The sequence below is a fragment of the Colius striatus genome, chromosome 10 (assembly GCF_028858725.1).
Source record: "Colius striatus isolate bColStr4 chromosome 10, bColStr4.1.hap1, whole genome shotgun sequence".
Classification (NCBI taxonomy): Eukaryota; Metazoa; Chordata; class Aves; order Coliiformes; family Coliidae; genus Colius; species Colius striatus.
In genome coordinates this window covers 21,099,731-21,123,384 of record NC_084768.1, presented here as the reverse complement: position 1 = coordinate 21,123,384, position 23,654 = coordinate 21,099,731, and the positions used below count along the sequence as shown (strand labels likewise).

At 51.6% G+C, this 23,654-nt stretch overlaps 3 protein-coding genes across 4 annotated transcripts; all 3 read left to right on the top strand.

Annotated features, from left to right (window-relative positions):
- Window positions 1-441: 441 nt before the first annotated feature.
- APOBEC4 (apolipoprotein B mRNA editing enzyme catalytic polypeptide like 4) lies at window positions 442-1,432 on the top strand. Its single transcript, XM_010203900.2, has one exon. The coding sequence runs from the start codon at window positions 461-463 to the stop codon at window positions 1,430-1,432; it is 972 nt and encodes a 323-aa protein (XP_010202202.2). The 5' UTR covers window positions 442-460.
- Window positions 1,433-2,750: 1,318 nt separating this feature from the next.
- ARPC5 (actin related protein 2/3 complex subunit 5) lies at window positions 2,751-7,710 on the top strand. The gene is made up of 4 exons (XM_062004212.1): window positions 2,751-2,936; window positions 3,554-3,625; window positions 5,272-5,448; window positions 6,431-7,710. Exons 1-4 carry the CDS (start codon window positions 2,793-2,795, stop codon window positions 6,491-6,493), a joined length of 456 nt encoding a protein of 151 aa, XP_061860196.1. The 5' UTR covers window positions 2,751-2,792; the 3' UTR covers window positions 6,494-7,710.
- Window positions 7,711-11,976: 4,266 nt separating this feature from the next.
- On the top strand, window positions 11,977-22,614 carry NCF2 (neutrophil cytosolic factor 2). 2 transcript variants are annotated; one of them, XM_062003618.1, is made up of 15 exons: window positions 11,977-12,235; window positions 12,671-12,753; window positions 13,069-13,177; window positions 13,395-13,529; window positions 13,867-13,974; window positions 14,885-14,944; window positions 15,992-16,035; window positions 16,241-16,382; window positions 16,696-16,758; window positions 17,126-17,204; window positions 18,878-18,921; window positions 19,619-19,770; window positions 19,851-19,962; window positions 20,111-20,273; window positions 22,428-22,614. In XM_062003618.1, exons 1-15 carry the CDS (start codon window positions 12,062-12,064, stop codon window positions 22,523-22,525), a joined length of 1,566 nt encoding a protein of 521 aa, XP_061859602.1. In that variant the 5' UTR covers window positions 11,977-12,061; the 3' UTR covers window positions 22,526-22,614. The 2 variants fall into 2 exon arrangements, with proteins under 2 accessions (XP_061859602.1, XP_061859603.1); XM_062003619.1 differs by lacking the exon at window positions 22,428-22,614 and adding an exon at window positions 22,000-22,109.
- The last annotated feature ends 1,040 nt before the right edge of the window (window positions 22,615-23,654 follow it).

Sequence of the window (23,654 nt, the reverse complement as noted above, 5' to 3'; positions counted from 1 at the left end):
AACCAGATAAATATTTGCTGATACCTTGATCTGGAGCTGCTGAGATGGTAATTATACCTTTTTTTGGTTGGTGTTTACTTGTTTGTTTAGCCAGATTGCATAAGGCTCATCTGCTACCCAACTCCTGAAAAGCAGGGCTGTTTAATGGTGCAGTTTCTCCTGTACAGGGTAAGAGGGCAGAAGCCGGGGAAATATTTTATACTCCTGGTTTCAGCAAAAAGGGTAGATTGTGAAAACTAAAAGTGCTGGCAGGCTGCAAGGAAGCTTTGTTCTCTGTGTCATCAACCAAGTTTCTATGTACTCCTACAAGTTTCAGTAAGTTTTTGAAGAGACTATCCCCTATTATTGTTGTAGTTCAATTGCAAAACAAAATGAAGGGCTGAATTAAAACATGGGTTTCCTTTTTCATTCAGGACTGTCAGCTATTTAGCACATAACCAGGCAGATTTTTCAACAGAAGATGAATCCAGGAGAAAAAACAATTTTCCAAGAATATCTGACAAACCAAGGGACTGTGGTAAAACCCTACTGCTGGCAGAGACAGAACCAGGTCTGTGGCGAGTGTCCCTACCACATACGGACTGGTGGAGAAGCGAGAGTCCCTTACACAGAATTTCACAGTGTCTTTGGCTTCCCATCCGGACCAACAGCAACTCTGCAAAACAAACACCTTCTCTTCTATGAGCTGAGGAGTTTCTCAGGAAGAGTAGTCCAAAAAGGCCGTGCTACAAATTGTACTAAACAAGACACCCACCCTGAATCGATGCTGTTTGAGGTGGGCAGTTATCTGGACGCAGTTACAGATGCCTATGAAAACATTGGATACATCATCCTCTTTTCAAATTACTCTCCCTGTAACGAGGCTTACCACTGCTGTGTAAGTAAGATCTACAACTTCTTGCTGAAGTACCCAGAAATCACACTCTGCATCTATTTCTCTCAGCTTTATCACATCCAGGACCGTTCCCCCCATGCGTGGTGGAACAGAGAAGCTTTGCGCAGCCTCTCCAGCCTGTGGCCTCGGGTGACCCTGCAGAGACTGCCTGGGGGGGCTTGGCCTTACCTCCTCTGCCACTTTGTGTATGGCATCCCAGGGTCAATCCTGTATTACCCAACTCCACCATCAAGAACCTTAGCAGATGGACAAAATCCACATCAAATTAACAATTTAACAGGAAGGAAATTGTATTTTAAGCAAGCCCCTCCACAGGCAGTGCAGGGAAAGCCTGCTGTGCAGCAGAACTTAAAAGCCTTTTCTTCTCCCAGCCCAGCCTCCCAACAGCTTTTCCAAGCAATGAGAGCCAGGCTGCTACCTCCCATGTCTCAAAGCCACTTGGTGCTTTTCCCAGGCATGTTTCTGCCCTTTCAGAGGGAACAGCTACACCCCAGGCCTAAAAACATTGTAAGGCATTTAAAAATGCCACAGGAATAATTCAATGAAACCCAAATTCTGAAATGTTTCCAAGTGGCTGACACCTACTCTGAAGATGATACAAAATGTAAATGTGAGATCACAGTTGGCAAAAATCCACTCCGTATTTGGTTTGTGTGGAGCAGTTTCTAGTAACGAGGCAGGGGCTGGAGTGATGGCCACTGTAAGAAATTGCTCAAAACTTTCCCCATCTCTGAGTCGAAACCACCTCTGGGGCTGAGCCAATTGAGCGCCTCTGCAGTCACTGTTTTGAGGAGAAGCAGCCAGAAGAGGAGAGTTGGAGCTGGTGGAGTAGGATGAGAGAGAAGTGACCATTCAGATCCCAAGGCCAGTGAAGGAAGAGAGGAGGAGTTGTGCTGGAGCAGAGATTCCCCTGCATCCTGTGGCGAGATGGCAGCTGTTCCCCTGCAGCTCACGGAGGGTAACAGGGGAGCTGAGATCCGTTAGCAGCGCAAGGAGGAGCCCACGCTGGAGGGCTGTCTGTGCCTGGAGGGGCTGTGACTCCGTGAGGAGGTGGCCCTGGAGCACAATGTAGCTGGAGTTCTGCTGCTGCAGAGGAACCTACGGGGAAGTTTGTGATAGTGTGATAAAGGGAGACAAATGCGAGCATCCACCAGATCCCTAACCTTCACAAGGCCTGGGTGCTTCTCTAGAAAAGCTTTCTTGAATTAGGTCATATTAATGCCACACGTTCTGATAAAATGTTAACGGTCACTGGAAGCCGCCTGGGCTCTACTGTCAGGGTGGCTGCCTTCTTTTGCCAGGAGGCATAAAGCTAACGCTGTCTTTTACATCCAGTGGCAACAAAGCGGTGTTTGAGCTTGGGCGTCCGAGCTGAGAGCCGAACCCCGCACCCCAGCCCCGAGGCACATCCCAGATGCGGCCACTGCGTTGTGGCGAGCCCCACACTGTGCCTCTAGCCAGGCAGGGTCCTGCCTCGCTCAGACCCGTGTGAAACCGACCTCGATCCCGAAGGGCATCACGTACCGCCTGATGCCAGCAGGCCCGCGGAGAGAGCCGGCCACCGATCCGCGCCGCGCCGCCGGCCACAGGTACCTGCAGCGCCGACCCGCGCCCTTGCCTTGCCTTGCCTTGCCTTGCCTTGCCTTGCCTTGCCTTGCCTTGCCTTGCCTTGCCTTGCCTTGCCTTGCCTTGCCTTGCCTTGCCTTGCCTTGCCTTGCCTTGCCTTGCCTTGCCTTGCCTTGCCTTGCCTTGCCTTGCCTTGCCTTTTGGCGCCCTCTAGCGCCGGGGGCGGGCGGCGCTCCGCGGGGCGCGGCTGCGCAGAGCGCGCGGCGCGGGCGGGCGGGGGCGCGTGGCGGCGGGCGCCTGCGCGCGGCGGCGGCGGCGGACGGGAGCGGCCATGGCGAAACACACCGTGTCCTCGGCGCGGTTCCGCCGGGTGGATGTGGACGAGTACGACGAGAACAAGTTCGTGGACGAAGAGGATGGAGGTGACGGGCAAGCGGGGCCCGATGAGGGCGAGGTGGACTCGTGCCTGCGGCAATATCCTTCCGGTACCGGGCGGCAAAGAGCCCCGTCAGGAGCGGGCGCGGCCGCCGCTGCCGGGCCGCCTTTTATGGGAACATCCGTGTCCGGCGCTGCCGCCGAGGGACGGCGACCCGGCGGGAAGGGGGCAGGGGCGCGGGGAGATGTCTGGGGGCGGCGGGAGGGACGGGCGGAGGAAGGGGGTTTCCCGAGGCGGAAAGGAGAGCTCGGTGTGCCCGCGCCCGGTGCCGGGAGCCCCGCTTCCACAGCAGCTCTTCCTCTGTGTTCCCCCCGGCCGCTGTGGGAGGTGGATGTGCCGAGCTTGAGAGGCCTGTTCGCGAGGGTTACAACTTGCAGAGAATCAATTATTTCATTCAGCGAGGGGCCTAAGAGGTATTGTGCGCTGCTGGAGCTGTACCGCTTCGTACCGCTTCGTGTTGGTGCTGCTCCTTCCTCAAATGGCCTAATAATTGCTACCGAACACTGTCATCTCTGTAGTCCGTTGAGGGAGTCGTTGCATCCACTGAACCCTAAGTATTTTCAGTCGTGCACAAGCTGGCTACAAGCATTGCTGTCCTGGAGCTGGTTCTGTTGCTTTCCATATACGTGGTGTCTGGTCCTTAACCTTCTGGCACAGGAAACATGATGGCTGCTCTACAGGCAGCTCTGAAGAACCCTCCTATCAACACAAAGAACCAGGCAGTGAAGGTGAAATAGTAACTCACTCCCTCCTTAAAAATCCTTTTCTATGTCTATAAGCTCTACAACCCTGCCAGGTGTATTTTGAGGAAGACAGGCAAACTGGTTTTGTTTTAGGTGTTCCTCGATGTCGAAACAGCCATGACCTGAGGGGTTTTAATCTTGTTTAAAATACCATAACTCAGATGTCATCTGTCCACCTACCTGTAACTTGGTGCTAAGTCAGGTTTTGTGTGTTCTCTGGGCTGTAGTGGTTGGATATTGTGTGCCTGGGCTAACTCCACACATCACCAGGTGCCTGTGCCTGTGCCTGATCCAGCCCTGGCAGCACGTAGCTGGAGCTGACACTGAGCGATCAAGGAACCACAACTGTGGTAGTAGTCACCTCTGACTAAGGAAACTCTGCTGGCACAGCCTGACTGTGGACCTACAAAAAAGGAAGAACTGGTGTTTATCACATCCAATCAAAATTAAGCCGTTGAAACCTCAGAAAATGCAAGCCCTGCCCCTGTGACAGACCTGCAGAGTCTGCTGCCTGTATGTGTTTCTGACTCTCCCCAGAACAAACTGAGGGTGGCTCATGATTGCAGTGGTGAGAGGAACAGGCAGATAAGGCTTGGATCTGCCCAGGTGGTGAACGCCTGCAAGAGGTCTGTTCTCCCTGCTTAAGAGGAGTCCTACACACATGGTCGTGTGCTGCTCACCGTCCTCACTTGCTTCCGTTAGATCCATATGGCTGTTTTTAAGAAGATGCCTTGAAGGCAGTGGAACTGAAGAGGGAAGAATGCCTGATTTTTAATGTTGGGCTTAATTTGTAGTTGTTCTCACAGAACTTTCACGTTTTTCCTTTAGTTCTTCAAGTGAGGTCTTGCTAAGCCAAGCAGCTCTGGTTATTAAAACTAACATCCATAATTTGTGAAGGAGAAAAATGCATAAAGTATGTGTATAGTGGAATTATTCAAAAGTCCAGCACACCCAAGACCTTTTCCTTTCATCCTCCCTCAGAGGTGAATGAACAAAAGAAGGTGCTTTTTGCTGATGACATGGCTAATCTGCTATAATCACACCACACACATTTCTGGTCCTGAAATGATATCCAAATCAACTTGCAAGTGGCTATTAATGCAAAATATTAACATAAAATATTAATATTATCAGTTTGTATCCTGCATGCCTGAGACAGAAGTTGACTGTGTTGAAAGTAGGTGGCTTCCAGCAGTCCCCTCTTCCAGGCTGGCCAGTGGCATTTCCATGGAATATAATAGTTGTATCTCATGGAAAAGGTTCTAGTGGTAAGGGAGGCCAGTCAAGTACAAGATTCATGTAATTCCTTTGGAAGCTCACAGACCTTGAGTTTCAGTGTGAAAATTTAATCTTGAGCTGTAACCTCATTTTATAGGTGGAGAAGTGCAAATAAGCAGAGAGGCAGAAAACCTAGAGCAGAGCAGATGTGTTTTTCCTTATCCTGTCTATCCTCAGGAGGATGTACCTGTTGCACATTATTATCACAAGGCTTTGTGCGCTGGCTGACCTATTCCAACAGGTTTTAGAATTGTTTAAGCCAAATCTGGTTTTGTTTGTTGGAGAGATGAGAAATATTTGAATGTCCCTTCTAGTGGAGTGACTGTATCTCTGCCTGCTGTGTCTGTTGACAGGATCGTGCAGAAAGCATTGTCCTGAAGGTCCTCATCTCTTTCAAAGCTAACGACATTGAGAAGGCGGTGCAGTCGCTGGACAAGAACGGTGTGGACCTGCTGATGAAGTACATCTACAAAGGCTTCGAGAGCCCCTCGGACAACAGCAGCGCTGTGCTGCTGCAGTGGCACGAGAAGGTGCGTTGGGAGGATGTACTCTTGCCTGGCTTCCCCGAGGTGGCAGGTTCTTGGACCTGAGGCACATCACCCAGCCTGGCACAGACTGCCTCTCTGGCTGGTAACAGTGCAGTGCCCCGGTTCATGCTGTGAGGGGAGTGCGGTCCCACGAGCTCCCGCACGTGCTGCTGATTCCTTGGGTAGAGATTTTACACTTAAGATACAGTTTTATGTTAGACTGGGGTAAGCAAAATGGATCAATCCAGCGATTCAAGTGGATGGAAGGAGAATTTCCTTCCTGGAGAGAAGTACGACTTGGTTATGCAGGGAAGTAAAAGGTTGTTAAATAATTGTCTTCAAAGCAAATGCCATTGTCCTTTCCTGGCCCTTCTGAGTGCAAGGGTTTCTTTTTTAGTGTAAAGAGATGCTCATTTGAAGGATGGTCAGGAAAACTAGCAGCCATTTCAGCCTGTAGCTACCTGGGCCCCTCACTGCAAGACAGACCTTGAGGTGCTGGAGCGTGTCCAGAGACAGGCAGTGAAGCAGGTGAAGGGTCTGGAGAACAGCTCTTAAGAGGAGCAGCTGAAGGAGCTGGGGATGTTTAGCCTGAAGAGGAGAGAGGAGACATGATCACTCTCTACAGCTACCTGAAAGGGAGTTTTAGTGAGGTGGGGGTCGATTTCTTCTCTTCAGTTATGAATGACAGGACATGAAGGATTGGCCTCCAGTTGCGCCAGGGGAGGTTTAGATTGGAGATTGGGAAGGACTTTTTCACAAAGAGGGTTGTTAAGCATTGGAACGGGCTGCCCAGGGAAGTGGTGGAGTCACCATCCCTGGGGATATTCCAGACGCACAGATGAGGGATACGGTCTAGTTTAGTGGTGGGCTTGGCAATGTGAGGTTAGTGGTTGAACTCGATGATCTTAAAGGTCTTTTCCAATCATAATGATTCTATGGCTCTGTGATTCCACCTTGACCTGGTGTTAATCGCCCTGTTTCTCAGGCCCTGGCTGCAGGAGGAGTAGGGTCCATCGTCCGCGTTTTGACTGCCAGGAAGACGGTTTAGATCCAGCAGCGAGCGGTTGTCTGCCATCCACGGCGTGGGACGTGCTGGTACAAACCCCAAACCACCAAATGCCATTGCTGCCCCGTGGGCAGCGCCTGTCTCTCAGCTTGCCTTCTCGCTGCTTCTTTCATACCTGACAAGTAATGCATATCGTGATCTCTTTGTGGTTAAAGTCTGGAAAATTACCGAGGTGCAATTTTATTTCTAACAGGAATCTTTGGTACTGGCCAACATTTCAGTGACACGTAGAGCGACGCAGACAGCTTCGTGTTTAGGGTGATTCGCATTGGTGTATAATCTTGGCAGATTTGGACCCGACTTTCTGAGCAAATGCTGAGGGACGTAGGGCAATGTCTTAATTCTTTTTGCTAGCCGAGCAGTGTTTCTCCGTAAGGTCTGTATTGGAGAAGTGGGGCAGCTATTAATCACGGGTAACTGGACCATGTTTCCTTTGGTCAACCTCTGAACCTACAGCCGTGAACAGGACAGAAGGCAAAGGCTCCCTTCCAAGCCCAGTTACCATTCCAGAGAGCCGAGTACCTTCCTGGCCTCCCCTCTCGCGGCCTGTCTGGGTTCCTCGTGGTCAGGCAGATGCTGGGTCTGCAGTGGGAAAGTCACAATGGGATGAAGTTGTCCGTCGGGATGAAGTTGTCCGTCGTGAAATTGGGAGGGGAGAATTTGAAAGGTTGATGGTCCATTTATGCTGGAGCCCAGCCCAGTGAACTCTCTTTATTTTGGGGAGCCAAGATCCTGAAGAGAAAAAGCAGCAGCGGCAGCTTTCACACAGCAAGTCACCTTTCAGCAACTTGAAAGTTATTTGATTTTGTCAAGCACAACAACGTGGCTGCCTGGGGTAACCGGAGGAAGGTGTGCTGGTATCCACACAATCCTTCCAGAGCTCCCATGCTTTGTTTCCTAGATCTGTAGGGACAGTTCACATTCCTGTTGCTTTGTGCTGCAGCATGTTAGGGGTTCCAAAATAAAGAGGAGTACTTTAAAAAGAATTAGGAAAGCCCAGGGCATCCCAGACCACAGCTCACCATGTAAGGTTTAGGGCCAGGACTGAAATCCATGTGTTTTTACATTCACCATTTTACTGCAGTTCAGTCGTGTAAAACTGTTGAGAAACTTGTGAAATCTTTGCTGTTTTTTGATATCTGCTTTTTGGTTTTGTATTAATAATAAAGACCAGACAATAAATCGTCACTGAATATTTACTCAGTGTCTGAAATGCCTTGAAGTTTCAGCAGGCTCCGCTTCCAGGATGGATGAGACTAAAAACAACAAGCCCTGAAGCTCCTCCAGATTCTCGCAGCCAGTAGCAGTGGCTGCTTTATCAAGAACAAAAGAAGGAAGGAGGTAACAGCCTAGTAGGGCTGCCATGTGAAGCAAAGCTGACTTCACAGCTTGCATTTGTCTCTTGGCCTTCCCTGTCTTCAAGAGATGAAATATTAAATCGTTGTTTGTAATCCTTTAAGGCCAGATGCAGCCCTGGGCTTGTCCCGAGGGTGGGTGGGTGACTGTGGCTGAGGACAGAGGTAGCAGATGGCAGAGTGTGGTCACAGCTCTCCTGGGTGCTGTTGGCTTCTCAGTTACCTTCTATTCATCTGAATTTTGTTAAGAAGACACCCATCAATCCTTATGTTTTAAAAAAAGGCTGTGAACCCAGAGAAACGAGAAATATTTTCCAAAACAACTGTTGTCAAACAGGTCAGCTGCCTCTAGGTGGCATTACAGAAACAAAGGCGGACATTGAGCTTCCCCACCTTCATCTCGGGCTGCACTATGTGTTTAGAACCGTTTACAAAATGTATACATCTGTCTGCATTCAGGGAAGGGCTGAGCCATGCACATTCATGATGGCAGTGCAAGGTTTGCAGGAAGACAATCTCTCCTCTTAACTGGCAGGAAGGTTCTTCAGAGGGACCTGGCCAGGCTGGATTGATGGGCTGAGGCCAATTGTATGAGGTTCAACAAGGCCAAGTGCTGGCTCCTGCACTTGGGCCACAACAACCCCAGGCAACGCTACAGGCCTGGGGATGTGTGGCTGGAAAGCTGCCTGGAGGAAAAAGACCTGAGGGTGTTGATGAACAGCAGCTGAACATGAGCCAGCAGTGTGCCCAGGTGGCCAAGAAGGCCAATGGCATCCTGGCTTGTATCAGAAATAGTGTGGCCAGCAAGTCAAGGAAGTGATTATTCCCCTAAACTCAGCACTGGTGAGACTGCATCTCCAGTACTGTGTTCAGTTCTGGGGCCCTCACTACAAGAAGGACACAGAGGTGCAAGAGCATGCCCAAAAATGGGCAACAAATCTGGTGAAGGGTCTGGAGAAGAAGTCTGATGATGGCTGGTTTAGGGATCTGGGGGTGTTTAGTCTGGAGAAAAGGAGACTGAGACACTGAGACATGATCATTCTCTACAATTACCTGACAGGAGGTTGTAGTGAGGTGAAGGTTGGTCTCTTCTCCTGGGTAACAAGACAAGGTTCAGAGAAGGTTCAGATTGGACATCAGGAAGCACTTTTCCCCTGAGAGGGTTGTTAGACCCTGTCCCAGGCTGCCTAGGGAAGTGGTGGATTCCCCATCCCTGGAGATAATGAAAAGCCAGGTAAGCTGAAGTGCTGAGGACCATGGGTTAGTGATGGGCTTGGCAGGGTGAGACTAGTGGTTGGACTCAATGATCTTAAAGGTCTTTTCCAATCAAAACCATTTTATCATCCTATGAAGGCAGAAAGTAAATCTAGTTTAAAACCTCCAAACCTCTTTCCTCTAAAACTTGCCTTGCTTGTGTTCGTGGACAGAACAAATAGCCTGACAGGGAGGAAGCCAAGCAGGGGCCAGTGTGTATATCTGCACTCACCTCACCCCAAGGCTCATGTCCCAGCTGGCCGCAGCAGAGCAGAGCCTGAGCGTGGTACCCCAGCAGTCACAGCGGTGGAGGGCACCAAGTGCTCTCAGCACATCCAGAACCCTCCGGCGTGGAGTTAACAAGAACTCAGCAGTGAAGTCTGGCGATGGGACCAGCCTGTAAGATGGAGAGGAGCTCACCAAAGGCATCATCATGAGCTAGCAACCATCTCACAGCAGCTGGGGCTGGTGGAGGTTGTCCTTGGCTCCTGGCCCCGAGCCTCACTCATCCCTGTTCACACTGGCTGTTGGCACGTACAAAGGCAGGGGAGACACTAGAAACTCATTGTACCATCTTATTGAAAGGATTAAAAGAGGAAAACCGAGAAAGATTGGCAAGGAAGAAAAAAATTCCCCAAACAATTCAGTTTTGCAAACCCCATTTCCCTTCCTATTAGGAGAAAGAAACCTTCAATGAAAAATGCCCCTGGTGCAGGTCAGAGCTACAGGCAGGGGGAGGGCATCTGCAGAGCTCTCTGGGCAGGCTCAGTGCTGCCAAACCTCCCACTGCTGCCCTCAGCATTGACCACAGGGTGTGGCAATGGCACCTTATCAGTCACATCCTGCTTTGGCAACAGCCAAAGGAAACTGCTGTCCTCCAGCTGCCCACAGCTCCGGGTCATCCACCACTCAGCCAAGGAGTGCTCACAGCCTCCCATCTCAATCCCGCTCAGGGAATGAGCCAAAACCTCGCGTCCTGTGCAGAGAACACTCAGACCTGTCTTCAGGGAAGGAGCTGGACATGCTCTGTCTCCCCACTCCCTGTGCCATGGATCTCCTCCCAGACAAGATCAGTCCCCCCAGTCTTACCTGCTGTGTAATATTTTCTAGTGCCCAGATCAATCTTTCTGGGGGCTCTTCTCTCAGAAATGATGATAAACTCCTGCACGCTGCTGCTGTGCAAACGGCAAATGGACTGCTGCACCTCAGCTGCAAGTTGAGCCTTCTGTGTATTTCTCACCTGTCTCTTGGTGATCTGTGTTTGTGCTGGATTCCAGGAATCCCCCATGGGAGGTGACACCATCTCTGTTACTCGCTTCCTCTTGGACGTTATTGGAGAAGAAATAAATTTCCTACTAAATCAACTCGGTAAGAGAAAGAGGAACAAGAGCCTCACTCTTATTTAGAAGGGGTGTGTTTATCACAGCTTTGAAATCGCTTCAACGTTGCATTAAAAATAAGCAGGCAGCAGGACAGCTGCTCTGAGCATTTGTTGTGCTCACATCTTTCAGATCCCATCTTTCTGTCAAACACCAAGGAAAAAAACCCCAGTGCTTGTGACAAGGGTGATCTCGCATTGTCCTCCAGCTCCCCTTGTACCAATTTGGGGATCAACCTGACCCTACCAGTGAGTCAATTCAGATAATTAGAGCAGAAAGTTATCCTACTGTAAGGTGAACCATTTCCTACGAGACAGGGCCTCCCATTCCTCAGAGGTGAGGAAAGGTGTCTCAGAGGGGTGTGTTCATGCTCACCATGTTGTTATTCCCACTCCTCTTCCCCCACACTGCTTTGGCTCCTTGCATTTCTCTCCATTTTTCTGGAGGACAAAGATGCTTTGTTGCTTTCCATGCTCCTGTAGGAAGCCCACAGCAGCTGGCTGGGTGCAGAGGGATGCCAAGGGCACACTTAGAGCTGGAGAACCAAAGACAGCCCTGGGTTCAGGGATATGCTTGGTCATACTTCTGCTTGAAAACCATTTGCTCTTTCTGAGCAGAAGTCAAACAAGGCTCCTCCAGAGTCTCCCTCCTCTTGTGGCGTTATGCCACTTGCTGAGAAAGCGTGAGTAAATGCACGAGGGCCGAGTCTTGCTGACATATTTTAAGGTCTTACAAAATATGCCTCACATTGCTGGTAGCTGAGGGAGAGGCAAAGTGCATCCAAAATTACTTGGAAACCATGTCTGGAGCACCCAGCTCCAAAGCTTCTGAGTCAGCAGCTCAGTCCCCTGCGTCACTGCCTTGTGGCTGCCACATGCTTGGTGTCCACCTGTCCTCCCTGCTCCAGAGCTGGGCCATGTTCCTCTGGCCATAACACCTCATCAGAAGGGATGTTGGGCTGAGCATGAATTACTCAGGGCTCAGTGTGGCACAGCTGCTGCCCTTCCACCCCTCCTTGAGCAGCTCTGTGCATCCCCAGCAGCTGAGCTCCTCACTGGGCAGTCACAAAGGTTTCCCAGGCTGTGCCTTGGGCTTTGCCTTCCTGCTCAGGGCTCAGGAGATGCTTGCATTTAGCAGCTACCTCCATCGAGGACCACACACTTTGGAGGGCACAAGGGGCTCTTCTGTAATGCTTTGCAACCCTAAATTTGACCTAATCAACCACCCAGACAATAAAATCCACATCTTTCCAGGAAACACCCAGAGAAGCAAAACCTGAGGAGTGGCTGCTGGAGAGGACCCGGTGCAGCAGCCGTGGCAGCACAGCGTGGAAACCCTGTGCAGCGCAGGCAGCCTCTGCCCCACTTCCCCATCCCGGGGCTGCGTGTCTCCGATGCGACTGAGGCCACTTCCTGCCAGGTTTGCGACAGGGGCTGCGGGGGAGGCAGAAGTACAGGCAGAAAGGAGCCTGGGAGAGCCCGAGCAGTACCACAAGGGAGGGCGAGGAGAGTGTGAGGCTGACGGAGGTGGCTGGGCACCCCTCATCCCGCTCCCACCGCACCATGTCCCTGGTGGAGACGATCCGGCTGTGGCAAGAAGGGGTGTGTGCGGCGGACACAAAGGAGTGGGGGGCGGCCCTGGAGGCCTTCACGGCCGTCCAGAACCCCCCTGCCAAAATCTGCTTTAACATTGGCTGCATCCACCTCGTTCTGGGGAAGATGGCAGAGGCAGAAGAGGTAAGGTACAGCCCTCAGGGCACTGCCCCGGGGAATTCGCACACAGAGCTGCCTGACAGATGGACGCAGTGGGGAAGGGAGGAATTAAGGGCCATGGTCTGACTAAGAGAAGGATTCTGGTCCTTTCAAAGCTGTGGGGAAGCACGACAACGCAGGGCTGTTCCTGCTGGACCTGTTTTCCCAGTGAATCAGAGGCAAAGCAGCAGAAGAGGTGCAGGGCAACTGCAGAGGCACTGAGCTACAGAGTGAGTGGTGGCAGCGGGCTCCAGCACAAAATCACCACTCAGTGCCCAGTGCTGCAGGGAGAGACAGCCCACAGAGCCCAGCTTTGGCCACCTGGCTAAAGCAGAACAGCTATTACCACTCTATACTCTCAGGTTTTGTCAAGGTCTTGCCTTTCCATCCCCATTTTTTCCCCCTCCTACCTCCGTGCAGGCGTTCACCCGGAGCATCGTCTGCGACAAGCACCTGGCTGTGGCTTATTTCCAGCGGGCGATCGTGTTTTACCGGAGGCAGATGTGAGTGGAAGGGTTGAAAGTTTCATTTGTGTGGCTTGCAGAGATGCCAGCCTTTGGCTGAAGATAGCCTCAGGCAGGCTGGCACACCAGGGGCTGGACTGCAACTCATAGAGGTAAAAAAAGGCTCCTGTATCATCATCAGTAAGGTCTTGAAATCAGCACCTGCCTTGGAGCATCTCTCTTCCCCCTGGGGTGTCTGAAAACACTGCAGAGAGATAGGAGAGGCCAACTAAACTCTGACAAGTTTAAGTGAAGACTTGGAGGCAGGCAGGTTGCCATCACAAGGTGGTGACACATTTGTCCTCTGCTCCACAGCCATGAAAAGGCCATTGAGGACTTCAAAGAGGCGCTGGCCCAGCTGCGAGGCAACGAGCTGATTGACTACAAGATCCTGGGGCTGCGCTACAGGCTCTTTGCTTGTGAGGTGAGAAAGACTTGACAGACAGCTTTGATTCCCAAAGGTCTGTTCACCAGCTTAAGAAACCTAAGGAGAAGAGAGCTAATCTCTCTTTTTGTGCCTTGCAAAAGTGCAAGGGGGCTTCTGCAGTGCCATGGCCCTGCTGTCTCCTGCTTTACCACCCTCCAGGGCAACAGCCCAGCTGCTCCAAGAGCTGATTTCCTTGCTCCCATCCCTCTGGCAGATCCTCTACAACATTGCACTGGTATATGCTACGATGGAGGACTGGAAAAAAGCTGAGGAGCACCTGATGCTGGCCATGAGGATGAAGAGTGAGCCCCAGCACAACAAGATCGACAGGGCGATGGAAGCCATCCTGGTAGGGAGAGCAGGGCCTACGGTGCTGTGCTTGCTCACAGCAGCCCATGGGAAGGAAGGGGAAAAACCCCAGGGACAGAGAAACCACCTTGTAGCTACAGCTTTAGCAGAGCAGGAGAAAAATGCAGAAGGGTGAGAAAAATGTGGGGGTTGTAGTGAAACACAAGTTGGTGGGAAGAGCTTTGGGTCACTGGGAAGGCAGAGACAGAAAAACTGAGTAAAATGGGCCACGTCAGGGCTGAGGTTGGGCTGTCAAAGTGGTGTTCTAACTATGGAAGGGGACATGAAGCAGTCCCTGTTCTCACCTCTGAAGAGCACTAAGACTTCTCTGTGTACAGAAGCAGAAGCTCTGCGAGCTGGTGGCCATTCCTGCGGGGAAGCTGTTTAGACCAAATGAAAAGCAAGTTGCTCAGCTGGAGAAGAAGGACTATCTGGGGAAAGCTACGGTAAGAAAGAAGTGTCTTATTTATTCAGGCCAAGCTAGTAGGCTGAGGAGAGCTGCTGACCACCCTCTCACCATCCCTCTGAGCTGCTCTCTGCTGCCCGGTGAACCGGCCCATGCCTCGGGGATCCCCCCAGGGGCTGAGGGAAGGAAGGCACGCAGGGGTCTCATGGGGAACAGGGATTCTGCAAGGACAGAGGAGCTGAAAGCATGTTTCTGCAGAGCATGGCCTATTTTCAGTTTCTCTCCTGAGACAATCAGTCAGCAACAAGCTGGAAAGGTCCCACTGGAGCTTCAACTGAAGCAGAGATTTTTTTTCAGGAGGGGAAAAAAAAAAGAAGCTATTTAGCATCTAGCAGTCACAAATTACCTCTAGTTCCTCCCCTGCTCTATTTGAGAAGGGCTTTTCAGTTCAGATGAGCAAACAAGCTTTTCTCCCATGACTGTGCAAAATCCAAGCACTTGGGTTCCATGTTCCTTGGGCTCAGGTCCCAGGAGGCAGCACTCCTCTGGAAGGGGCAGGTGCTGGGGAATTGGGCACCCAAGAGCCAGGCAGCTCCTCTGGTGTCAGAGCAGCCCCATAAACAGGCACACAAACATTTATGTTTAACAGGAGGTAAGGGCTCGAGTTACACACTTTTGTGCTCGAAAGATAAAGGGACACTTTTAGGTAACAATGCCTCTAATCATAGTAACAGTGTGGTTAACAGTTAACAGAGCTAAGAATTTACCACAGCTGAAAGGGGAATTTTGGTGCCAGGAGCACTCACCCTGCAGTCAGAAACACTTAGTCTCTTGAACCTAAGCATCCCAAGGAGCTTGGCTTCGCCAACAGCAAAGGAGGAGGGTGGACCCCAGAGGTCTAAGAGAGGTCTACAAGCACCAAGTCACTACCTGCCTGTCTTTGGCTCTAGGTGGTGGCATCTGTGGTGGACAAGGACGATTTTTCAGGATTTGCTCCACTCCAACCCCAGGTAAGGCACCCCCAGTGAACAGCACCCTCAGCAAAGCTCAGGAGGACAGGGCTCATCCCGCAGCTCACGAGGGCTCTGGCTCACAGTGGGGAGGCAGCAGGCACTGCACCCACACCTCAGCTGTTCTCTCCATCCTCAGGAAGCCCAGCCCAAACCCACTGACATCTCAGCTGAGGTTCAGCTCGATCCCTGAACAGGGAAGCAGTGGCCCAGCAGCACATCCTCTGCTGCAGCAGCAGTCCTGTCTCAGGCCCGCCCCCTAAGATTCATTAAGGTTCATCTGTCTAAGCTTGAGTGGAGAATCAGAAGCAGTTCTGCTTTCATTCTCTGTCCTCCTCACAGTTCCTGAAGCCCTTTGCATTTCCCGTGACGCTTTCCTGATAATGCAGCAGCATCTTTCCATCTCTAAAGACACAAGTTTATGGGATCTTTTCAAGAGGATGCAGGGAAGCATAACCACTGCAGCCTGCAGCACCATCACACGAGCTGAAACACTGGCCCCAGTGCAGCCAAGCGTTTGCATCTCACTGCAGCACTCAGGCCTATTTCAAGCAGCTTCATCAGAGGACTGATAAAATCCATGAGACCTTAAATTCTTTAGGCAGGAGAGGCCATAAAGCACTACAAGGGCAGCAGTGCAATGGGAAGAGACAGGGAAGCACAACTTAGTTTAAACCAGCTGATCTCAAATCCCCTGACCTCAGCCCTCTGAGAGCCAAAACCAAAGTCGTGAGTGCAGTCAGTATTGTACCTCTGAAAACCAGCCACAGGTAGAAGGATTTGGAAACTGTTCCTTTGCCAGGGTTGTTCCTCACAGCCCTCAAAGCAGCTGCTCTATGCCTCAGGGCAGCAGAGAGCAGGGAAACCTGCTGCCAGATGGCGGCAGAGAGGCAGGAGACTCTCTTTAGGCTCAAATCAACTGACCCAACACCATCACAAGGAGGAAGGAACTGTGTAGGAGTGATAGCAGGCATGGTAGAAGGCTGCAGGACCCTTCTGTAAAGCAACCCAGATCCTCCAGATGACCAATTGTCTTCTTGTTTGCAGGCCTCTGGTCCTCCACCCAGGCCCAAGACCCCAGAAATCCTCAGGTAAGTTGGATGAAGGATGGACTGTGCTGCTAACCCATGCAGTCAGCTCCAACCCCTACACCACCACAGCCGAGCATCCAGCCAGTGCCCAAAACTCAAGCAGGACAGGGAACAGTGTATAAACACGGAGGCAGAGGTCTGGATTCACCCTACAAAGTCAACACATGGTGTCACCAGCCTTCCTGACCCTGCTCTCCCGGCCCAGGGCCCTCCAAGGGCAGCCGCACCGTGTCCTGTACGAGTTCATCCCCGAGACCGCCGAGGAGCTGCCGGTCCTGCCAGGAAACATTGTCTTTGTCCTGAAGAAAGAGAAAGACAACTGGGCTACAGTGATGTTCAACGGAAAGGTACCAGGGGTGTGCTTGGCAGGAGGGAGCAGATGAGGCTGTGAGGTTCTGTGAAGGACTTGCAGGGCAAAGCTTTGCCGTCAGCAACTACACGAGTTTCTGACTTGAGCCCCTTATGCCCACCCTGGCTTAGGCCACAGGGTTCAGTGAAACCCAATCAACCTGCAGTAACTTAACCTTCACACCTCAGGGACTCTCCGGTATCAGGGACTCTCCGGCATCAGGGCAGGGCGAGGACAAGCTCAGTTGTGTCCTCCAGCAGCAGGTTGCCTCCTTCTCAAGCAATCACCACTCGTGTCTCCTTTCCCCACAGAAAGGGATCGTCCCCTGCAACTTCCTTGAGCCTGCAGAGCTCCAGAACCAGCTGCGGATCCAGGTGAGGAGGCCCAAGAGGAGCGGGGGTCCTGGGGAGGGCACATCCCCAGACACATACCCACCACCTAGTCTGGGCTTCCGAGGAGGACCCATTCCTGCAACTGGCCCCCTGCTAATGCTGGGCTTGGTTCTTCTGGCTCATGGTCACCCTGAGCTGAGACCTGCAAAATCTGGGAAGATGCTTTGCTGAAGGCCCCTCAGGTGCTGGTTGGCAGTGCTGGGCATATAAAGGGTACAAAGTCACCTCTCCCCAGTTCAAGACTCCAAACAGACTGGGAAAACAGCAGGTTGGAAGGGGGCTGCACAAGGCCACAGCTCCCTTTGGAAAGGTGGGATTTATAGCACTGCCTTCTTCTCCTCTGGTGCAGGAAGAAACCCCTCTTGAAGCCGAGATCCCTGAGCCACCCACCTCCAGTGCTCCAGAGAGGCCACGGCGGCCAGCACCAGGTCAGGAAGCGGGTGGCCAGTCAGGTTGGGGGCTGGAGGGACAGGGGTCCATTAGGGGAGAAAATCCCACTGGCAGGTCTGAGACTGACTTCTTGGTGCTGTATCCTCACACACTAACACAGGGGCTTGAGCTCCTTTTCCTTCCTGAAACCATCTGTAGCCAAGGACACGGAGACAAAACAGGAAGCAGAGACGGCAAATGCAGGATGAAGTAAAATATAGCACATGGGTCCTTGAGGAAAGCAAACTCCTCCATGCTCTTAATTAGCACAGAGACTAGTGGGAAAAACAGCCTCAGGATGGGAATGAGGCAAATGACCCAGCTTGTCCAGATCTTGGAGTAGAAAGCTCCTTACAGGCTTCTCCTTAAAGCAGGGCACCTAGGATGGGTTTAGTGCTGCTGTCAGCTGGGTTAGGTTCTATGAGCTCTGGTTGTCCTGGGAAGGGGATTCCTGGCTGATACTGCCCAGTGTCCCACATCTCCAGCTAGAAGCAGGAATGGTAGCACCAGGGCCACCACATTGTCCCCAGCATGGTCCCCAGTTGGTTCAGGATGCTGGGAAGCTGAAACAGGGCCTGCATCCACACTGCTGAAGGAGTGCTCAGGTGCACAGCCCAAAATTGCTGTTTAAAGCTGGGGAAGCACGTGGGTCATGGCCATGTGAGAAGATATGCCAAAAACAGGAGCTGGGAGGAAGTCCTGTGAGTTGCCCTCTGTAGAAAACATCCCAAGCTCAGAGGCAGGAGGCCCTGTCTGAGCTGCAAGCTCCAGACTGCTGCAGGAAAACCCATCGGGTGGAGAAAATGTCACCACACAGAGACTGTTACACATTAAGTGTTAACATACAGCAGTTTATTCTGGCTATCAATGGCCAATCTGCCCCAAAAATTAGGATGTATGGACAATCGAGTGCCAGGCCCCCTGCTCCCAGGTGGGCTGAGCCGGTCAGTGGTGAGAAAGGTGGACCAAAGAACCACTAACGACAGGACAGGGCTCAGGCAGTCCAGCGGTGAAGCTGCTAAGAGAAGACAACTGTGACTCATGAGAGCTAAGGGCCAACAGCTCAGGGATGCAACAGCTTCAAACAGCATCTTTATGGCACCAAAAGCCATTGCAGAGGTAGCCACAAGACTGCATTCAACAGAGCAGTTGTCTCTTCCCATCATGAGCACAGTTGTGTCAAAGCACTGACAGAAGGGAGAGCAGATCCTTGTGAGGAGACTTAACCCAACCTGCAGGAGATCGCCTTACCTGGGGCTGCATTCAGCCTCACAGCCCTGGGGAAGGACAGAGATTACCTCTGCTTTACAGGGTGGACCTAGGGAGGTGAGAAGAGCACAGACACTAAAACCAAAGCCTCAGAAGGTTTTGTTGGGTTTTTTTTCAATCCTAACCATGAGGCTCTCACCAGTGAAGCTCCCACCCCTGCAAAAGTAAAGGCACAGAGCCCAAACTGCTTGGTGGTTCTATCTAAATCTCACAGGTGAAGCCTATGGCAGTGGGTGCTGTGTCCATTCAGTGGCCACTGCTGGCTCCAGGGTTGGTTGGTGTTGCTGCAGACAGTGATGGCTGTTGAGGAGAGGGCCTGCAGGAGACCTGGATGCATATTCAGGCCCAGAGCAGCAGTGCCTGCCCTGCCCCATGTGCTGACCACCTCCTCATTCCTCCTCAGACCGTGCTCCGGCTCCCGTGACGCAGCCAAGAGCCACAGCAAAGGTAACACGTTGTGCCCCAGGCCCTGGGGGTGTTACACATCTGCCTTTCCTGCCCCTGGAAGGTGCTGGCTTGCCCAGCAGGCCCCACAGCCCTGCAAGTGGTGCAGGTTCCCACCATTCAGGAACTTCTCCAAAGCATCAGTGTTAGGGGGCAACAGGTCATTGGGAACCAACTAGGTGACTAGGGCTGCTTTTGGGGATATCTCCCCCAGGTCCTCTACCCTGGGGGCTGTCAGCAGAGCCCTTGTACCACTCTCATCTTGGTTGACCTGTGGCCCTCCAGAAAGGAGAAACAGGCTGTAACACGCATGTTCCAGGGCAGGCTCAGCACATCATGTCATCATGCTGGGGAGAGAGATGGAAAAACATGACAATCCCAACTCATAAAAGCCCAAAAAGAACAAGAGGGTTGAAGGGTGAACACATGTTGAATTCACCTGAAAGCCACAACTTGGTTGCCAAGCACCTAACATATCAGTGCCCTTGCTCATGGGAGAAGCTTCAGGCCATCAATGGGCCACAAATCCAACCGCAGCCTGGGGGGCTGCTGACCTGCCCTGACAGAAGTACCAAAGGCTGCCCATGCCAGCAGAGACGTTCCCCCCAGCAGGGCCCTGCAGCTCAGACCCAACTCAGACAACAGCAGTTTCCTCCTCCCAGCCCCAGGCAAGCTCTGACACCCAGTTTACCGCCCACAGGAGGTCGAAGCTGCTGTCTCCAGCCCCCACATCCTCAAGGTGCATTACAAATACACCGTTGCCCTGCGAGTCGAGCCAGGCCTCTCCTACACAGAGCTCCTGGGCCTGGTTTGCAAGAAACTGGAGCTCCAGCCTGAGCACACGTTGCTGAGGTGAGGCACTGCTGGGCATGGGGAGCTCCAGCTCTGTGTGCAGGGCCTCCCATGCTCAGCCCCTGTCCCTGCACACACAGGTACAGGCCCACTGAGAGCCAAGTGCTGGGGACTCTGTGTGCAGAGAACCTGGAGGCAGCTTGGAGTCAGAGCAAGGGTAACTGCCTGACAGTCTGGTGCGACATCACGGAGGTGAGTGACAGCCACCTCTTCTGCCCACTCCTGGCAAGGAACCCAAGCAGATGTTGCCATTGCTGTTCTTGCCACAAGCTCTTTTACCCTGGTACAAAGAAAAAAGAGAAGGCAAAAGTTGTCCTCACCAGCTTGATTCCTGCCCTAGGGAGAGGGGTTTTTACTGGACAGCAAACCAGAGGAGCCACTGCTGGAGGCAACACCAGAGGACATGGGACCAACTCAAGTTGTAGCTCAGTACAGTTACGAAGCCACTCAGCCTGAAGACCTGGAGTTTCAGGCAGGAGATGTGATACTTGTTCTATCCAAAGGTAATCATGCTCCTTCTGTGACAGGGGAAGGGAGGGACCCCCCAGCTCTGGAAAGAGCACAGGTTTGACCCTGAGATGCCAAGTGCTTGACACAGCTGTTGCTCAGCTCAGTGGAACTTGTGGATTCCCAACATCTGCCAGTCAGCCCAAAGGCTCTCGTGTGTTTGGTCAGACACTGGACTGACTGGTTCTTCAGTGGAGCCTACAAGCTTCACTAGAGACTTGGTTCTCCTTCCCTGAATCCTCCTGTCCCCCAAAGCAAACATGCTTGGGGACTTGCAGAACAACAGCCCTCATCAATAGCAAAGCGTCTGCGAGCTGCAGTTTGCTGCCTTCTGATGGAAGAGGGGCTGTTCAGATTTCTGCCACAGGACACGCTAAGAAAGCTCACACTGAACACCAACAATTGGTAAGATAGGTTAGAAAAGAGGCTTGCAGAGCTGGCAGGAGTGTGAGGTGGCAGGTGGAACCCAGGGGAAAGGACTACCTAAAGACACATCAGACTTGTTTTCCTTTACATCGCTAAGAGCTCTTCACCCAGCTCCCAGTTTCATGGCGCAAATTTGATACATCCTCATGAATGATGAAAAAAACATGTCCCTCAGCCTCCTGAGGTGTTTCAAGCCTCTGCTCTGCATGCTCCTGCTGAAGGCCAGCTTAGCAGAGGCTCTCTAGAGACTCAGGACACACAGGACCTAAAGCCTGTGAGATTGCTTTGTACAAGCGACTACTTCTGCCTCAACTGCCTTGTGCAGAGCTCCTCCAGCTCCACTGTAGGCTCCCCACCCAAGTCTCACTGTCACACACTCTACTTCCAACAGACTTCATCACACACTCTTTTCTGTTACCCCCTTCCCCAAACACTTCCAGGATGTGAAGAGTTTAATTTGATCTGTGTTGGCTTTCTTGAAGGAGCTGCCTCACTGTGCCTGCTGCCTCCCCATGGGGCAATGCTCTTACTCCCTTTCCTCTCACCTGGAACCTTTTTTTCTGGCTTTCTTTTTCAGGGTACAATCTTCTATTTGCCTCACTCCCCTTCAATATTAGTCTTCAGTGCTTCTATGAGAATAGCTTAAACCCAGCCTAACTCTCAGCAGGATCTGGTACAGGCCTTTGAGCTGGATGCCTCTGAGCCTGTGCAGATGCATGGGAGGGAGGAGCATGTTACTGTGCTTCTGCACAAGCTACTGCTGAGCCTTTATCGGGGGATGAATGACGTACAGGCCCTGCCTGCATCTGTTTCTCTCCTCAGCTTAGTGAAATCAAGACATCAGAATTCATTTTAAAGGGAAAAAAACCCCCAACCCACAAAAAAAGGATGATACTTTCCTCTATGTAGCTGCATCCTAGGTTTGTGCTGGCAGGCAGGCAGGCTCCAGCAGCAGTACCTCCTTGGCCACTGTGTGGGTGAGTTTTCGCACCATACAAACTGAATGGCTCCCCCCACCCCAAAATCCTCTCTCCCCCGCTTCACTGCTAAGCAAAGTATTTACCATTAAAAAGTTGCTTCTCACCTCATTTGGGTCCTCACAGCAAGGGCTTTCAGAGCTCCTGAGCTTTACTCAACCCAGGGTAGGCAGAGGCTTTCATGTCTTATTCTGGGTTTTTGATATGGAACAGCCAGCGAAAATACACTTTAGTTGGCATCTTGGAAAGGACAGCCCAAGGTCTCAGACCTTTTCCATGCTCTTCACTTTCACTTGGCTTCCACTGTCTTCTGTTCAAGGTATTTTCACAGAATCAAAATGGCAGAGCTTGTAAGGGCCTCCATCAGGTCACACAGGAACACATCCAGGTGGGTTTGGAAACCTCCAGAGAAGGAGACTCCACACTCTCCCTGGGCAGCCTGTGACAAGGCTCCCTCACCTCAACACCAAAGAAGGTCCTCCTCATGTTTCCAAGCTCCTTGGTCTCTGTTTTTATAGACTTTCCCACCTTTGTTTGGCAGTGCTTTCTTCCTTACAGCTCTGCTCCCTGATGCATTTCCCCTCAGCCCTGTTCCTCCACATTCACCTCTGCCAGGCTTTAGCATGGCTGTGAGGTCTATCAGCAGAAAACCTAGTGGTGATCTCGGGCCTGTCTGTAGCACAGGGAGGATGTTGTGTTCCTGTATGTCCCTCCGGTCACAAAAATTGTGTTGATTTTCTTTCCCAGTGAATGAAGACTGGTTGGAAGGCCAGTGCAATGGCAACGTTGGCATCTTCCCATCTGCTTTTGTTCATAAGTCTAACACTAAAGACCCAGAGATGTGACTTCAGAAGAGCTAAAGTTGTGGAAAGGAATTAAGTATTCAACCGTTGCAATTAAGGAGTTTCTGTATTAGTCACTGTGTCTGAAAAGGAACTTTAAGTATTATTGCTACTTCTATTAAAAGCTTTATTTTTTATTTTACCTTTTGCACTGTCCTCTAAAAGAGGTACCTATGAAAAGTTGCTAATTGTCTCCTGTTAGGCACACATTCAGTCCTAAAACTGGTGTTTACCAAGAGACTTGCTCTGTCTCACCTGCCCTGCCCTGAACAAAGCTTTTATACAGACACGCCAGCAGCTGGGAAAACCCTCGAGAGGGTGGTGCCACTTGCATTTACAGCCCTGCCGACATATCCAAAGGAGGAACTGGTCTTCAGGAAGCTACCGACCAGGAAAGATCTACAGCATCTGCTTTCTTAAAACATTAGTTCTGACCTGAGAGCTCAGGAGCCCCAGGGCAGCCTCACGCTGCTCCAATTGACAACTTGACTCAAAACCCTGTGACTTTAAACCCCCCACCAATAAAATCTACACCCTTTTTTCACCATTGGGAGCTAGATCTTTAGGAATCAGAAGAGACAGTAACTTCGAAAGACACTGCTTGGAATCTCAGCAGGTCATACAGCAGCACAGTTGTTCCGTTTCTAAACACACCCACAACTTGGATGCCCTCTTTCCCATCCAAGGCTTCCCTCTCTCTGCCCTTGGCACTTCCCTTCCCCAGCTGCTGACAAATGTTCCTTCTGGTATCTGCCCTGCCTCATCCTCAGAACATCCACTGAGAGCATCCAGCCTCAAAGAGCTGTGATTTCTCCACCTCAGATCCCATTGTGCAAGCTCTGGACAACCCTGGTCTCAATAACCTAAATACCAGATTGAATTTGAAAGGAGAAGCTCTTGAAGAATTGCCTGGACACAATGAACACCTGCCAGTGCAACACCAGAACACCTCTGGAGCTGGCTTTCACACATTCTGAAGATTGCTTTTTAACAGCTGGCTGCAAACCACCAACAGCCACATCTGCAGGCAGGTCAACAGCACAAGGATCTATGTCCTCCCAATCTCTGTGCTCTACCAGGTTCAGATTGCAACCAGAGAGCTTTATGAGCTCCTCCCATCCCATAGTTTTGG

Excerpts from the sequence above, each read along its gene's own strand:
- APOBEC4 (XM_010203900.2), top strand. The coding sequence starts at position 461 with ATGAATCCAGGAGAAAAAACAATTTTCCAAGAATATCTGACAAACCAA.
- ARPC5 (XM_062004212.1), top strand. The coding sequence starts at position 2,793 with ATGGCGAAACACACCGTGTCCTCGGCGCGGTTCCGCCGGGTGGATGTG. Across the intron at positions 2,937-3,553 it reads TGGACTCGTGCCTGCGGCAA|GGAAACATGATGGCTGCTCT; the intron begins TATCCTTCCGGT and ends CCTTCTGGCACA. Across the intron at positions 3,626-5,271 it reads CAAAGAACCAGGCAGTGAAG|GATCGTGCAGAAAGCATTGT; the intron begins GTGAAATAGTAA and ends GTCTGTTGACAG.
- NCF2 (XM_062003618.1), top strand. The coding sequence starts at position 12,062 with ATGTCCCTGGTGGAGACGATCCGGCTGTGGCAAGAAGGGGTGTGTGCG. Across the intron at positions 13,178-13,394 it reads ACAGGCTCTTTGCTTGTGAG|ATCCTCTACAACATTGCACT; the intron begins GTGAGAAAGACT and ends TCCCTCTGGCAG. Across the intron at positions 16,036-16,240 it reads AAGACCCCAGAAATCCTCAG|GGCCCTCCAAGGGCAGCCGC; the intron begins GTAAGTTGGATG and ends CTCCCGGCCCAG.